This window comes from Pituophis catenifer, unplaced genomic scaffold (genome assembly GCF_029215685.1).
Source record: "Pituophis catenifer annectens isolate HBS135680 unplaced genomic scaffold, rPitCat1.0.hap2 SCAF_2, whole genome shotgun sequence".
Taxonomy (NCBI): domain Eukaryota; kingdom Metazoa; phylum Chordata; class Lepidosauria; order Squamata; family Colubridae; genus Pituophis; species Pituophis catenifer.
This window is the reverse complement of record NW_027256882.1, coordinates 91,718,527-91,736,191: the sequence shown is the minus strand read 5'-3', so window position 1 is coordinate 91,736,191 and position 17,665 is coordinate 91,718,527. Positions and strand designations below refer to the sequence as shown.

The following is a 17,665-nucleotide window of genomic DNA, read 5'->3' as shown; positions in this document are numbered from 1 at the left end:
TAATATTACCAGGGTTCTTTTTCACTCATTACCTAAAATGTCATATGAAGTATAGGTAATCCTCAACTTACAACCATTCATTTAGTAACCATTTGAAGTTTCAACGACACTGACAGAAATGACGTACAACTGGTCCTCTACTTATGACTGTAGCAGTATCCCCACAGTCATGTGATCAAACTTTGGGCGCCTGGCAATCAGCATGTATTTATCACCATTGCAACGATTTGGTGTCATGTGAGTGAAAGGGGAGGGGGAGTTGGATTTGCTTAACAACCATGACTTACTTAACAACCAAAGTGATTCACTTAACATGAGTCATGAGTCACAAAAAAGGTAAAATTGGATGTGATTTACTTAACACAACTACCTTGCTTAGCAATGAAAATTCCAGTCCCAATTTTGGTCATACAGAATAGCTCTTACCTGGACAAGTTCTCTATAGGCAGACTTCGCTAAATTGAATGGCACCAAAAGATTCGACGCCAGGAAATAGAGGACTTCCAAGCCAGTGAACACCATTGCAAATTTGTTGATGATGACAATAGTTTCCAAAGGAACTAGGCAGAGCCGGGCCAGCAGAGGGAGCATGTGAGCAGAAAATAGCCAGATCTGCTTGGTTTTCATGACACAAGAACAAAGGGTGCAGACCACCAGCTGACCTGCAAAAGATTAAGAACACCAAGCAGTTAAATCCTGTCACTTTAAAAAAAAAAAAAAAAAGAGCGGGAAAAAGTTTCTCATTATAACGCCTTTTCCTCTTTATCTCTGAAAATCCCAACCACATCTTTATTTTGATTGTCCCTCTCATTTAGCAATGACATGTGACTTGTATGAGTAATTTTATGGGCTTGGCCATTTATTTATTTTTTAAAAGGGAAATATCATTTATATATCCTTGAAGAAGGCAATGGCAAACTGTCTTCTTACTCTTGCTGTGAAAATTACATGGCACTTCTGTGAAATCAACAGGAATCAAGTTTGACTCAAAGGAGACTTCTTTTTATGCCACTGGAATAAAGGTCTCATACGTGTTTTTAAAAACCATACGTGTTTTATTTTATAAAATAATCATGGGAAAACATTCAGCTGTTAGTTGGCTCTTTACCGCCCAATTTCAATAGCCCAATCTCAGAAATGGGGAATTTATGAATTTTCACTTTCAGTTTTTCAAAATCTGCATATATTAAAAAATGAACTAAATTAAACAACAACTCTTGACAATGAAACATAAACCTATATGTGCCTCTTTTTTAAAAAAAGAAATAGTAATATTTAAGCTCCCTTCCTTTTGAATTATGTGGTCCGAAAATTTGAAGACAATTAGTTCCTCCTACACTTGGCTTGGCTCATCATTTGTAACAACTTGTGGAAAATTTCCCTTAAAGGGTAATTTATATAAACGAAATCAGCTCATAATCATGAATATTGCAACAGTGTCATAAGTTGAGATGAAAAAGACCAGACCAGAACAATGTATCTACTACTCATGCATTTATGTAGAGTATTTCAAATAAAATCTTCAAAAACTTCCAAGATCATGAGTGGGTATACCACAGAAGAGAGTGTGAACATTATCTTGAAAATTACATGATGAAGTTGCAAGTACACTGCATTCTTGATAAATTTCATACTACAACCCATAATTGCTAAGGACCCCTTATACTTCACTAGTAACTCTTGCTCTAAGATGTGATACTTAGGAGTAGTGAAAAGTACACTTGAGATCCAAATTGCCCAATATAGTATAAAACAACCATTGTTTTTTTTCTTTTGAAATATTTATATTTCCTTACCAGTCATTGGCTACATATTAGCTCTTCATCAAGTTTTGACCATCAAAGAAACTTTTTAACTGATGATTCAGTTTGACTTCATCTTTCTAGTGTTTAAGAGTAGCAAATGACATGCTTGCAAAAAAATGCAGTGAGGCTAAATAACAGACACACACCCTTCTTAGGGCAAGTTCAAACTTAACCACATTGGTTCAGTAAACACGGTTATTAAAACGAAGACAATTCTGCCTTTACCCATGCAAAAATCAGGTTATTTGCAACCATAATTTCCATGTGTAATCTTGAATTTAAACAAAATCAATTTTGAATATTGATAATAGACTTCCCTAATGAGAATGTAAATGCTTGCTTCTGATATCTAAAGCACAAGTTGATCCTGTAAGGTGGTTAAGTCATCAGGCTAGAAACTGGGAGACCATGAGTTCAAGTCCCACCTTAGCCAGAAAAGCTATCTGGATGATCTTGGACCAATTGCTCTCTCTCACCTCAACCCACCTTACAGGGTTGTTGTTTTGATGAGAATAGGAGGAAGGAGGAATATATATTTTCACCGCTTTGAATTGTTTATAAAAAATAATAAAGGTGGGATATAAATAAATAAATAAATAAATAAATAAATAAATAAATAAATAATAGAACAAGATCAGCTGATATGTAGACGAAGAGTTGAAATTCTGTAGATACAGTAATACAAAAAGCCAAACATGAGAACCAAGCCAGTATTTGGTACTTTCATCAACGAACAAGTCTTATGATAATGTTATCACCTCCATTACTTCCCTTTTTATCTTACACTGTATTTGGTAATGATCTTATTTATATCATTCTTTTATATTGCTGTTAAATTTACATTCTGCTTTCCTTCCAGCAGCTCAAGGCTATGTATACTGCAAGCCCTCCTCCAATGTATCTCAGCAACTTTCCTTTCAGGTGATTTGGGACAGAGTGGGTTTGTTAAAAGTCACTTTTAGTGAGTGGTGGGTGTGTTTCAAGGCTGAGGGTAAACTTTAGGGATGGACAAACTGGTTCATGTACAGAACAGCTGTAGATTGTTTAGATGGTTCATGCCTGAACCGAAGGACGGTCTGAATATGGAATGAAATGAAACTGCTTTGTTCTGGATACCGACCAAAATGAGGTTGTTCCAAAGAAAAGTGCAGAGGAGGAAAAGACCAGGAAGATCAGTGAGACTGGCAACAGTTGGGAGAAGATCTGGGAAGATCAAGTGAGTGAGTGACTCACTAAAGATATCATGACAGGATGGGCTAAGGAGAAGAGAGCGGTTAAGACACTGAAGCCTTGCCCTAACTGCCCTATAAAATCTCACAGAACAGATTGGCAAAGCTTCTGGAGTTTAATAAATTCAACAACTTGTTTGTTTTGGATTCAAAACAAAACACACTTTCTCTTTCAGGCATACTTATAATTGATTTGAATTTGGGCTTTTCCAGATCCAATCATAATAGGACTAGTTGTAACCTTAACTACTATATCACAGTGACTCTCTCGTTCAATCTTTGCTCAAGCTTTCAGTATTCTGAGAAAAACTGTATGCAAATGCAGAAATTGTGCATCTGTTTCTTATGAAGCGTTTGTTTTTATAAATGGGGAAAGAACATGTAGCACTTTGAGTACTATTCCAGAATTATGAACTGGTACAATAGCCAGAGCCACAAAGTTTTGGCCAACATGTTTCTATAATGTGGCTGCAATTGTTTTGGAAATGATCTAGAGAAATAACTCTATTATAAGCACAGTACCTTTCTATTAAGCACGAACAAAGCTGCAGCTCCTTTGAGGCATTGAATTGCTGAAGCCAACTATGCTTAAAGCAACTATATCAAAGTCTGAAAAAGGGGGCTGCTTTAGTAGAAACAGAGAATACTGTCTGTGCTCATGCATAAGTCATGTCCAAAGTACCGTATTTTCTGGAGTATAACACGCACCGGAGTATAAGACCCACCTACCTTTTTTGGTGAGGAAAAGAAGAAAAATAAATCTCCCTCTGCTTCTGAGCAATTTTGCCTCCTTGCAGCAAACGGCAAACTGCCTGCTTTACTTTCATTTTTGTTTTCAGCATAGCTTGATTAGCACAAGGAAAAAAAAAATCTGCTCCAGCAATTTACCTCTTTGCAGCAAGCAGCAGAGCCCTGCACAAAACAGCTGAGAGCAAATCAGCTGAGAGTCAGGAGGCTGATCCAATCAACTTGTGCCAATTAGGCTGTGCTGAAGCTGAAAGGAGCTGTTTTTTCTTGCTGTTTGCTTGCAAAGAGGTAACTGCTGCGAGGCAGAGACCAAAGGATGAGGGCCAGTGGGGAAGGGCTAATTCAGTGTATAAGACGCACCTAAATTTTCATCCCCTTTTAGGGGGAAAAAAGGTGCGTCTTATATTCTGAAAAATACGGTACTTATTTCAAACTATTTCTGAACCATGCACAATCCCATTATATATTCAAAACAATTGAAAATTGAAAGCTCATTAACGAAATTATTTATGTATCTTAAATAGAAAACTATCTTACGATAGATTTTTACCCCAAAAGTTTTTTATTAAAATAAATTCAATAAAAATCAAAAAAATCTGATTTAAATAAAAAAAATCTGATTTTTTTGATTTTTTTAAAAATATCATTGATTTTTATCCACCCTGTCATATCCACACTGTTCTTAAATTGGGAGGGTAATTTGCACACCATATTGTGCTGTGATCTGGGTCCTGCGCCTTCCCCATCTTTTTCTTTTTCTAGTATTTCTTCCAAGCAGAGAGGCTCTGTCTGGTTATCTATATAATATACCCTGGAAATTAGCAGAGGGACTAAAAGACTTTTTTTTAAAAAAAAAATGTACATGTTTTCATCGAAATTAAATATGGGAATACTCCCAAAAGAATTAACAACTGTAAAATATGGACTGGCAGGATATATGAAAGATGGAAGAGACATCAATATTTTAAAGTTGCAATAAACTCATGTTTCTTCCTCTCTTTGAACAAATAAATCATGCTTATAATGAACGGCAGAAAATTAGCCCAAAAGGGGAGATGGAAAAGTTGTCCATAGAACAAACTTTTTTCAAAACCATTATCCATTCATCAACATAAAATAAATGAAAAACCAAGACTAGGTCACACACCATAGTTTCAGTAAGTAAGCCGTTTAGATTTCATTATTAAAAGGCAAACTGATTTCCTGTTAGACCAGCTGTAATCTTTCTATGGGTGACAAATCTTTTGAGCTAAGGGGCTGGAATGTTTTTCACTTAGAAAGAATCTATCAATCTTTGACTGTAAATCTTTTAAAAAAAACAAAAACAGCCAAAATCACAAAGCCACCATGAAAACCAAAAACCCATCCTCCTTCAAGTTTGAATACAGTATCAAGTTCCCAATTCAGTAAATTGGTTGATTCATTTTCTTTGTTGATAGTTGGGAAGCTCTGCTTCCATCCTCTGTGTTGATCAAAAAGGACTGGACAGCTGTTGTGAGAACAGTTGTTTAGATGTTGGGATTCCAGAGTCTGGACATCTGGTATCCCAAAAAGAAGTAATCTGAGAGCTCTGTGAAAGAATCTCTCATGACAGCTTGCAGTACAATTACGAAGCTCTGTCTAGATCAAATAAGTTAAACACCATTTGATGCAATGTAAACTGGATTCGGTTCATATGCGTCCCAGCATCTTTTCACATATATGAGGTTTAGGTTTTAAAGAAGCCATAACTCATAAATATTGAATTTGAATTGAAGGAATGGTGGCTTCTTAAAAAACAAACAAACAGCAAATCAAAGCTTGAGTTGATCTTATTGACTGAACTATCTACTGTGCAGAATTCTTTACATGTAGTCGCAAAAGAAGGAAAATAGGACAACTGTAGATTTGTGCGGGTACTTTTTGTACAATGGGAAATAATAGTTTTCCAATGTCTTAACTGGATCTTGGTGCCAACACAATAGAATACTATTCTGAATTATAAAGGTAGTCCTTGACTTAAAACAGTTCATTTAGTGACTGTTCAAAGTTACAACGGCTTTGAAAATAATGACTTATGACAGTTTTTCACACTTATGACCATTGCAGCATCCTCATGGTCATATGATTTACATTCGGATGCTTGACAACTGACTCACATTTATGTCCCGGAGCCACGTCATCGACTTTTGCAATCTTCTGACCCAGCAAAGTCAATGGGGAAACCAGATTCACATAACCAGCCACGTTACTAATTTAAGAACTGCAGTGATTCACTTAACAAATATGGCGAGGAAAGTCGTAAAATGAGGCAAAACTCGCTTAACAAATTTTTCACATAACAACATACATTTTGGGCTCAATTGTGGTCACAAGTTGAGGAATGGTACCCTCCTTTCCAGTTTTAAGTTTTAAGAATTAAAAAGATAGGTATACTATTGCTGAAGTGACACAATGCTAATGAAGACCTATTTTCATACTCCAGCGTGGTATATGAGAATAGGAATTGTTGCTATTAATATTGTTTTCTACTGTTATAAAGGATGACATGGAGGCACAGGGCATGCAACAACATGACATAAAATGCTATTGGATTACTCAGAGGAAGTTATTGGTGGCATAAGATCTATTTTATTAACTGCAATCCTGAGCAAATGTTGCTCTTCTATAGAAGGTGATGATGTTTGATGTACTCACCGATTAAAGCTGTCACAAAACGATTCATGGAAAGAGGCTCTAAGTACATTGGCCCTTCGTAACCGGATTCTAGCTCACTTCTTACATAATCCCTAAAAGAAAATGAGCTACATTAAAGAACTTTTAACATGAAGCGATATTTGCAAAATGGGCGTAGTTTAAGACCAGGATCATACAAGATACAAAGTTATGATATTTAACCATGATTTATTCATTATACCACGGTCAACTTGTGAAATTATCAATCATAATATATTAAACCAATGTCACAAAGCATAATGGTTTAGTGCAATGTGAAAGCCCAGTCTAACATTTAAACATTATTTTAAAAAAAAAAAAACAGCTGCCTATTCCATATGGTTCTCATGGGTGACAAATCTTGATGATGTATATTTATTGATTTTATTAGGTGACAAAAAAGCTCTATGAGAAATTTAGCTATCAACCTCTCCCCACTAAATATATGCTTTCCCAAGAAAGATCATCCTCTCATCTCTCCCTCAGCCTTGTTATTAAACTGAATTATTCCAAGAATTCATTAATTAATTTGAATTTCATTCCTGAAGTTACCAAACCTCCCTAACAACATCTTTGCTTTGTGAAACCATCCTTTGGGTACAAAACAGTTGACAAAAAAGGCCAAAACTTTGGCATACCGCAAAAACTCTGCTAGATAGATGACCTTGCCTGTATTTGAGAGATAAAAGGACCAATCTTTTGCCAAAGATATAAAAAGATAAACATTCCATCTTATCTGAGAGTCATCAATTGTCAAGGTTTATAGTAGCTCTATTGCCGAAATAGGCCCATACTCTTCTGATCTTTAAAGATAATCCCTTAACTATTGCATCAATTGCAATTTCTTTCTAAGTCTATATTGATTCATTTCATTTAGATCAGGGGTGTCAAACTCGATTTCATTGAGGGCTGCATCAGGGTTATGTTTGACCTCGGGGGGAAGGGGGTAGAATGGGCGTGACCAGGGTGGGCATGGCCAGCTCAATGTCACTCATGTCAGGGGGGTGTGCTCTGCCAGAGAAAGCAGGCTCCCGAGCTCCGTTTTCAGCTGTGACTGCCTTCTGCAACCCTCTGCCAGTGAAAACAGAGCTAGAGAGGGCTGTATGCGGCCCTTCTGAGCTCCATTTTCACTGGCAGAGGCACCGGGGGCCAGTTCTTCACTGTTTCTAGGGCGGCCCCATGGGCCAGATCTAGGCACCTAGCAGGCCGGATCTGGCTCCTGGCCCTTGAGTTTGACACCCCTGATATAGATTGATACAGACAGATGTTATACATACACCAGACCAGCCACATAACTGACCTCTGCCCATCCCAAATTACACACCTACTTATTCCTTCTTTGCTTGCCTCAACCTTTCCTTCTGTTCCTTCCTTTATTAAAGCCACAATTTTTCTTTAGTATTTTAAAGGCATAAAAAGATACAGGGAGTTTTTGTTTAGAAACTACAATTGGGAGCGGCAACTTAGTTGTTAAGCATCGTGGTCACTTGAATGAAACTATGATTCTGCTTACAATCTTACTTCAGCTTCTCTTTCCTTCACAGAAAGGTCATAACTGCTCACAAATTTACTATTTACTATTTCATCACTCAACAGTTGCTAAGCAAGGCAATTACCAGAAGAGGACTTCCTGTAAACACAACAAAACCTAAGCAGTTGTATACCTATCTCCTTGAACTAGATTATGTTTAACTTGGATAATTGTACTTTCTTAGGTTATCAGCTGATAAACACTGCTTTTTAAAAAAAAACAAAAAAAAAACACAATGAGGTCTGTTCATTAAAGAAATTCAATCAAAAACAATAAAACATACTACAGTACAGGTAGTCCTCAGTTGTTCAAAATAGCAAAGGCACTGAACAAGTGGTACTTCTAACTGGTCCTTGAAGTTCCAGCCATGGTACCACCGCTTCAGTCACATGGTTGCAATTCAGGCACTTTGGGTGGGTGACTGGATCACACCTACAAGAGTTGTAGCGTCCCAGTCATGCGATCACTATTCGCAACCTTCCCTGCTGACTTCTCACCAGACAGGTCAATGGCAAAGCCAGCCGGAAAGATCGCAAATCCCTTCACTGCTTTTTCTCCAGAGGAGCCCTGCTATGGAGTACAGCTAGTCCTCAGCTTACAACAATTCATTTAGTGACCTTTTCGAAGTTACAATGGCACCGAAAAGAGTGATGTATGACCGGTTTTTCATACTTACAACTGTTGCAACACCCCCCCCCCCTTGGTCACATGATCAAAATTTGGACGCTTGGCAACTGACTCCTAATTATGACGGTTGCTGTGTCCTGGGGTCATGCGATCCCCTTTTGCGACCTTCTGACTAGCGACGTCAGTAGGGAAGCCAGATTCACTTAACAACTGTGTTACTAATTTAACAACTGCAGTGATTCATTTAACAACGGTGGCAAGAAAGATCGTAAAATGGGGCATAACTCGCTGGACAAATATCTCACTTAGCAGCAAAAAAATGTCGGGGCTCTATTGTGGGTCGTAAGTCAAGGACTATCTGCATGAGATCTCGGAAATCTTGTAGTCCATAGCCTTACATGCAGTGTAGTACCCCATCCCTAGCCTGCATGCACTTGGGTGGCACAGCAGCAACCCTTGTCTTGTTCCATAGTATTCATCTGCCCTCCAGCCTGCTTGCAAGCTACGCTGGGCTTGCAACTTCCAGCCACCTTATCTCATTGGCTTTGCTTGTGGGAAGCCAGCAGGAGGTTGCACGTCACAGTCATGGGTGGTCCTCGCTTAATGACATGCAATTTTCACTTAATAATGGCAACAGGGACTGTCAAGATCGCTATCATTAAATAATGTGGCCATGTGACATCACACTATGCGACTGCATTCCTTAGCAACATAAAATTCTAGTCCAATTATTGTTGTTAACCAAGGACCGTCTCCTCTACTGACAATCACAACTGAGCCCCAAGTGTCTGCTAAGCAAGACAGTTTTTAAGAGAGTTGTGCCCCCATTTTATTAGCTTTCTTGCCACAGTTATTAAGTGAGCCACTGCAGGCGTTAAGTTAGGAACATGGTTACTAACTGGATCTGGCTTCCCCATTGACTTTGCTCGTCAAAAGGTTGCAAAAGGTTACCGCAAGATCCCTTAATGTCGTAAATACGTACCAGTAGTCAAGCGTCCAAATTTAGAACACATAATGATGGAGATGTTGCAATGGTTGTTAAGTGTGAAAAATGGTCATCGGTCTTTTTTTCCCCATGCTATTGTAATATTGAACGGTCACTAAATCAGGGGTGAAATACTCCCGGTTTGGACAGGATCGCCCGATCTGGTAGCAATGGAGGCGGGTGGTTCGGAGAACCGGTAGCAAAACTCCCTGCCCCCCCCCAATGCCCAGCTGAGCCGCACAATCATCAGAGGCTTTTTCTTTTAATTTTTAAAAGCATTTTTTCTATAAGCTCTTCAGCCGAAAAAATGCTTTTAAAAGTTAAAAAAAAAAAAGCCTCTGATGATCACGTGGCTCAGCTGGGATCATCAAAGACTTTTAAAAGAAAAAAAAACCAATTTTTTCTTTTAAATGCCTCTGACAATCCAAGCTGAGTTGCCTGATCGTCAGAGGCATTTAAAAGAAAAAAAGTCTCTGCCGATCAGGCAATTCAGCTTGGATCGTCAGAGGAATTTAAAAGAAAAAAACCCTTTTTTTCTTTTAAATGCCTCTGACGATCCCAGCTGAGTTGCCTGATCGGCAGAGGCATTTAAAAGAAACTCAGCTGGGATCGTCAGAGCCTCTTGAAAGCATTTTTTTACAACCTCTTCACCGAAGAGGTTGTAGAAAAAATGGTTTTAAAAGTAAAAAAAAAAAATTGGCCACGCCCACCCAGTCACATTACCCCCACCACCAAGCCACGCCCACAGAACTGGTAGTAACAAATTTTAGATTTCACCACTGCACTAAATGAATGGTTGTAAATTGAAGACTACCTGTATTTGCAAAGCACAGCTGATTTACTGTCTTTATTACAAAGGTTGCAAATATCTGTCTGCTCAGTTTCACTTCTCCAAAAGTTATTGTAAGAATAAGTAAGTTTTTCCAAAGATGAATTCCAGAAACCATAAAGCATTCTGTAAAATTACTGTTCAAATTATGGATTGTGAGACTTTTTTCTTAATAGGTATGTTTAAGAGAGCTGCTTTACTATATGAACTGATGCTTGTCTTTATCTGTTTTTATAATTGGAAGAACAAAAAGGTTGTTCCTAAAAGAAGTGAGATATATTGAAAGGTGCAGCAGATATAACTCAAAGAAAAAAATAACTTGACAAAATTGCATCTTATCTTCCCCTGAAGTATAACAGATTCTACTACACTGCCATTGCAAATTAACTGGCAACAGAAAATAAAAATGCAATTGTAGGAAGAAAAAAAAAGGGGGGGGGGCAGAAGAATACAGTTCTTACAGCTTACACAGTGAATAACTAAGTCCCAAAATGGCTATGGTAGGGGTGTCAAACTCGATTTCATTGAGGGCTGCATCAGGGTTGTATTTTACCTCGGGGGGGGAGGGGGTTGGGGAGGCATGGCCAGCTCAACATCACTCGTGTCGAGGGCCCGAGCACTCTGCCAGCGAAAACAGGCTCCTGAACTTCATTTTCGGCTGTGACAATTCCTGCAACCCTCTACCAGTGAAAACGGAGCTCGGGCGAGCGACCGGCAGCCCTCGTGAGCTCCATTTTCAGCTGCAACAGACTCCTGCAACCCTTTGCAGGAGCTCCGTTTTCTCTGACAGAGGCACCGTGGGCCGGTTCTTTGCTGTTTCCAGGGTGGCCCTGCGGGTCAGATCTAAGCACCCCGCAGGCTAGATCCAGCCCCCGGGCCTTGAGTTTGACACCCCTGGCTTATGGAGATTCTCAGTCATACAGGTCATGGTTGTCTCAAAGGTGCTTTTTCAAGAGGCAAATGGACTTTCTGATTTTTCTTTGAAGAAGTTTTGCTTCTCATCAAGGAAGCTTCTTCCGCTCTGGCTGGATGGTGGGGAATGGAAGGATTTATACTCCTTGCAGACAGCTGGATCATTTGCATTCTTTTAGGGAGTTGCTGAACTTGGAGGTTCAGCATGTGTCATCAGGTTCTTAGCCAACACAACATATATGCACACTTCAAATCCAAGAATACACTAAGGCAGAAACTTGTCCGCCCCAAGAGTAAAACACCCAGACACAAACTGAGCAATGTGGTATATGTAGTACAGTGCAGTGAGCCATGTGCAGATCTGTACATTGGGGAAGCAAAACAACCACTTCATAAACACATGGCACAACATTGGAGAACAAGATTCAGCAGTCTATCTGCATCTAAAAGACAAATGCCACTCTTTTGAAGACAGCAAAGTCCACATTCTGGACAGAGAGGACCGGTGATTTGAAAGAAGTATCAAAGAGTCTATCTATGTCAAAACTGAACAGCCCTCTCTTAATAGAAGGAAAGGGACATGACATCATCTATCTCCAGTCTACAACACAGTCCTTTCAATAGTTTCAAGAAGGCTCGAAGCCCCTAGCAACAGGGGTTGGGACTTAAAGACCTTGACAGACTCAGTCCACCAATCTGAACAGACGAGTACAACCCATCCTGGCTGCTGTCTCCACCCACAATGGAGAAGGCTCCATACCCATTTGCACTATTCAGGTGACCCTGAGGACACAGATAAACCTACAGATGACCTCAACTACTCTCTGAAAGAATGCAAATGACCAGCTGTCTGCAAGGAATATAAATCCTCCCATTCCCCAACATCCAGCCAGAGCTGAAGAAGCTTCTTGGATGAGAAGTGAAAAGAAAAACGAGAAAGTCCAATTTTGGACCTTTGGGATGAAGGCTCAAAACTTCCCCTCTCCTGCCAATCAGTTACACACAATTCAAGGGCCTTTTTGCTGCTGAAGCAGCTTAATCTTTTCCATGCCACTTCCCCTCCTTTCCGTCCTATTAGCTCCAGGAAGTTGTATTAGGCTGGCAAGGAAAGTACTGTATATATTTCCCCCCATTACTTGGTAACTCCCTCTCCTGTAATAATAATATTACAGTTTTCTGCTAACTCTTTTTTCTTGAGCAAAAAGTGAAGAAAAAAATGAACAGTGTGATTCAGCTCTCATTCCTAGTGAAAGAAAGTGAAGTTCATAACCCTGGCATGGAAGGATTATGATTGCTAATGCAAACAAGAGAGAGCATAGTCATTCATAAGGCTGAAGTGAGAGACTAGTCCTTTATTTGTCCTTAAGCTGAGAGACACAACAGTAATTTACAATTTGTAAATGAGGGCATGCATTGCTGCTGTGCTTTATAGAGTGGCCACTAAAAATCAGGGGGGGAAATAAAAATATTGTCCAAGAAAATATTTTTCCCAATTTTCATACATGCTTATGTTAATCTAGAGCCGTGATGGTGAATCTATGGCATGCATGCCCGAAGTGGCACGGTGCCATGTCGCCTAGCATGCGTGTTGCCTGTTCTTCTTCTGGGGTTTTGCGCATGTGACGATCAGCTGGCCTCTGTGCGTGCGGCAGTGCCAGAAACCAGAACAGCTGATCTTCTGTTTTCTGGCATGAGCATGCGCATTGGCCAGCTGCTCAGCGCGTGTGCAGCAGTAACTGGAAGACTTGCTGGATGGCGCGCATGTGCACGCCGGAAACCAGAAGTACATTATCCGGTGGGCACATGCCCCATTGCCAGCTTCTCTTCCTGGTTTGGCATGTGCGCAAAGTGTTCCCTTTTCAGCACTCAAAAAGATTCGCCATCACTGATCTAGAGGTTTAATTCTTATAAACATTTGGTCTTTTTCAATTCTATTCTTCATCTGATAGATCTATTCTTTTGTTTGTCACCTGGGTGCTTACTTTTAAAGGCCACGTGATGTGGAACTTCAGATACTATCTCCCAGACACCAAGGCAATCTTTACAGAACTTCAGCTGAAAGCCTTTGCCTCCTTTAATTAAGGAAAAGGACCCCTCCAAGGCCGTTGTCTTATATCCACCACAGGGTTTCCCAGCAAGTTTTTATCCCTTTCCAAATCATCAGTGGCAGATCTTCAACGTATGGAGGACTACAGCCCCCCCCACTGTCCACAACCAGATCAGTAAATGAGATTGGGAATGAACGCATCAACAGATCAACAAACCAATACATTCTTGTTGATTCTTATACAAGGCTCACTGGTCTTATTTTTACTTTTGCTAATTTTATTTTTACAGTGCATTGATGGAATATGTAATCTTACTATTTTATCAGTCTCATTTATAATACTGTACTTTATTTGTTGTAACCAACACTTTAACTGCTATGGTGTAACAACCAACCAGGGAGTAACAATACTGAACGATTTGGGTATTTAATTATGCTTGGGGTTATTTCTTGTTTAGAATAAAGCAATGAGTGCATACATGAGCCACTATATCTCAAAGAGTAATTTTAGAAGCATTTAAAGCTTCATCTATGCATCTTTTTGTTAATGCGGGGGGGGGGGGAAATCTCTGCAAATTAACAAAGATACATTGTACTCATTGTGGTCAAAAGGATCTATAGCTCCAAAGTGGAATGCTCAGAACATTTTAAAAAGGTAATTCACTTTCAAATAACAATTGCAACAATAATACGCATGAATTTTCAGTAGAGTAGAAGCTAAACTATAATTAAAAATTAGCCAAGTAATAGACTTAATTGGACTTCTGTTAAGAATCACTTGGACAAAGATATACATGTTAACAGTAATCCTAATGTATGCACATGTTTCATCAGCATAATCCAGTTAGGTATCCAATATGTTACTGACTAACCTTAAGATTGGAATGTGCCATTTTGTAAAAAAAAAAAGAAAAAAGTGATTTAGATAAAGATAAGCACATCCAGAAATGAATTTCAAAATCATTGGGCATAGTCATGCTTTTTATTCATACTTAAGGATGCTTAATCTACTAAACAGAAGGAAGACAGATCCACCACTTGAGACTACATTGAAGGTCATTTTGGAGAGAATCTACCTGTATGGTCACTCAAGAGTCAACACCAGGTTGACGGCACTTCAATCAAACAAAGAATGCATGACTAGTAGTGTTATGCTTCCATACCCTCGTTCATTTCCCAGAAACTATATGAAAATGAAAAGGACACGGTGGCTTAGTGGCTAAGATGCTGAGCTTGTTGATCGAAAGGTCAGCAGTTCAGCAGTTTGAATCCCTAGTGCCGTGTAACAGGTTGAGCTCCCGTTACTTGTCCCAGCTTCTGCTAACCTAGCAGTTCGAAAGCACATAAAAAATGCAAGTAGAAAAATAAGGGCCACCTTTGGTGGGAAGGTAACAGCGTTCCATGTGCATTTGGCGTTTAGTCATGCTGGCCACATGACCATGGAGACATCTTCGGACAGCACTGACTCTTCAGCTTTGAAATGGAGATGAGCACCGCCCCCTAGAGTTGGGAACGACTAGCACATATGTGTGAGGGGAATCTTTACCTTTATCTTTATATGAAAATGAGGCACTCAACTGAACGACTTTACTCCAGAATCAGGAGTTAGGAGTATCTCCTCATACCAAAGCTTCTGTTAGCCAAAGCTCACTTCTATCAGTGGATCCCCAAACACTTCAGTTCACTGACCCCTTAATCAAGTTTCAGATTGTTCATCAACCACCAAATGTTTATTTTATGAAAATAATTTAATAAATACTTTAACTAATAGTACTACAAATAACAACCAAGTCCTATTAAACATTGGGGATTGATACTGGGCTAGACTGATGTTCAACATATTATATTATACTATAGTATATACCAGTGATGGTGAACCTTTTTTTCCTTGGGTGCACACATCCACACTCATAATTCAATGCTCCCCGTGCCCTGCCCCCTTGCGACCCCCCCCCCCACGCTTTCTGCACATGCGTGCATGATTCCTCCATTTTGGGCCTAGCAGGCCTCCCTGAAGCTTCCGGAGCCTAGGGAGGGTGAAAATGGCCTCCCCCACTCCCCCAGAGGCCTGAAATGGTACATTTCCCAACTTCCGGTGGGCCCAGAAGGCCTGTTTTTTGCTGTCCCCAGGTTCCAGAGACTTTCTTGGAGCCTGGGGAAGGCGAAAACGGGTTCCCCCGCCCTCCAGAGGCTGAAAACATCCCACAGCCTCCACGCGAGCCCTGGCATCCAAAACGGGCCACTTGGAGACCCCTGGGAGGGGAGGGAAGGGGCGGGACCAGACGAAAATCAGCTGGCTGGCACCCATGCACACTGGAGCTGCGCTACGGCAACGGCTTGCATGCCCGCAGATATGGCTCTGCGTGCCACCTGAATATCTATCTCTTATTGTTTCTGCCCATTTATAAGATCAGACAGAGTTGATGTGCTTTTTAACAGCAGACTTCCCAGTCTTTAAAATCATCATCCATATGGCTGACTTCTAGAGTAATACAAATCAACAATTACCGGCACAGAAATGGTATCTTTCCAGTCCTCTATCCCATATTTTGTAGGCACTCTGAACCACATCATTAGAGAAAACTGGAGATCAGGCTGGTATTTAAACTTATTGCAATTTCCTGTGAATTTGGACCTGAACTATGACTCCATGGGACTTTGGGTGGGTTTGGAATGAAGAATTGGCAATTTTGATCTTGATGGTAGGCGTGAAATAGGCAGACTGTGATGATAAGCTCACTGGGTACCTCAATTGTCACAAAGTGCCACTAATCTCTTCTGTAAACCCATGGAGATTCTCAATCATCCAGATCATGGTTATCCCAAAGGTGCTTTTCAAAAGGCAACTGGACTTTCTTGGGTTTTTTTCTCTTGAAAATGTTTTGCTTCTCATCCAAGAACTGAATGGAAGAAGATTCTTGGATGAGAAGCGAAATATTTTCAAGGAAAAAACCCAAGAAAGTCCAGTTGCCTTTTTAAAAAATGCCTTTGGGTCTTCTGTCAGTGATTGCTGGGGACTGCCCAGGTGAGAGATGAAGCAGGAGATTGGTGGGCCCTGTCTCTGGTGAAAGACAGTCTGGGGATAAAACCCAACTAACCAGACATTAGGAGCAAGAGAATGTAATATTGCAATATAGGAAAGGTATATAAATTAGTAACTATGCATGATTATACAGTTGAACGTAAGGGACTCGGGGTGAAAGGCTGTTATTCCAGAATCAGGTCTGGATTACTGGGCTGGTTGAGGTACATGGAAGTTCCTTTGTAGTTGCAAAGGGAGAGAAGGAAAGATTGGTCAACTCTGCTATGAAGACAGTGGGGCAGACACAGCACTGTAAGGAGATGTGGCGGGGGGCTGTTGAAGTGAAAGGCAGAGCTCCAAACTGATTTCCAGCCTCAAGGCTACATCTTGGGAACCAGGTGATAGACAGCTGGAGATCTCAGTCCCGAAGTATTAATAATTAATGTCAGACCTGTTTCAAATAAAATCACCTTCATATATAATTTGTTAGTAGACGAGAAGGCATGCCCATATAAAGGAAATATCAATGTAATTAAACAGGCAGGTAAGGAAATCAATTCTGTTATTCTTACCTGGAGATCTGATGCCCAGCATACAGCAGCAGTCCAGTTAGAAAATACAGGTAGAGTTGAACCAGGTGTTGTCTGGGCAAGGTTAGGAGCACAACACTTAAGATATAACCTGAATAAGAAATTGAAATAATACAGGGTTAACTATAGAAATCCTTACCGAATGATTTTCAGTGATTTGTGTGAGGATGTCATGACGTCTACTATGGACTTCCATGCTTTCCCTGTCTCATTATTGATACTTAGCCTCTACACATGAAGACCCAAGCATTACCCAAGCTTTTGGATGAACAGCACCTCCATCTTGCTGGGATTAAGTTTAGCCTTTTTGTTCCTATCCAGTTCCTCACAACTTTCAGACACTAAATTAAGGACTCAACTGTATCTTCAATTAGTCTCACACCTAGAATTGATGTCTCCCAATAGTTTTAAATAGAAGTTTAATATGGATTTTTTTAAAAAAAACCAAATGACCTCTCTGTCACCAATTTCACCTCTCCCATTTCCAGCATTATTGATTGGAACTGCCTGTTCAGAAAGGAGTGGAACCATGCCCCTCTCAATATTTGCATTCAATGTTATCCTTCCCAAATCTTGTAGTGGTCCAGTTGATGCCAAGAATGTGGGTCTCAAATGCTGCTCAGAAGTCCAGAGAGAGTGTACTGTAG

The 17,665-nt window shown here is 39.9% G+C and overlaps 1 protein-coding gene across 1 annotated transcript in view; it reads right to left on the bottom strand.

The window, feature by feature from the left end:
• Nucleotides 1-17,665, bottom strand: part of RNF145 (ring finger protein 145) — a 75,277-nt gene that overhangs the window by 20,994 nt on the left and 36,618 nt on the right. The window contains exons 3-5 of the mRNA XM_070937178.1: nucleotides 17,001-17,109; nucleotides 6,458-6,549; nucleotides 427-662 (exon numbers count right to left, since the gene is read on the bottom strand). Coding sequence (XP_070793279.1) covers nucleotides 427-662; nucleotides 6,458-6,549; nucleotides 17,001-17,109 — 437 coding nt within the window. The remainder of the gene's footprint in view (nucleotides 1-426; nucleotides 663-6,457; nucleotides 6,550-17,000; nucleotides 17,110-17,665) is intronic.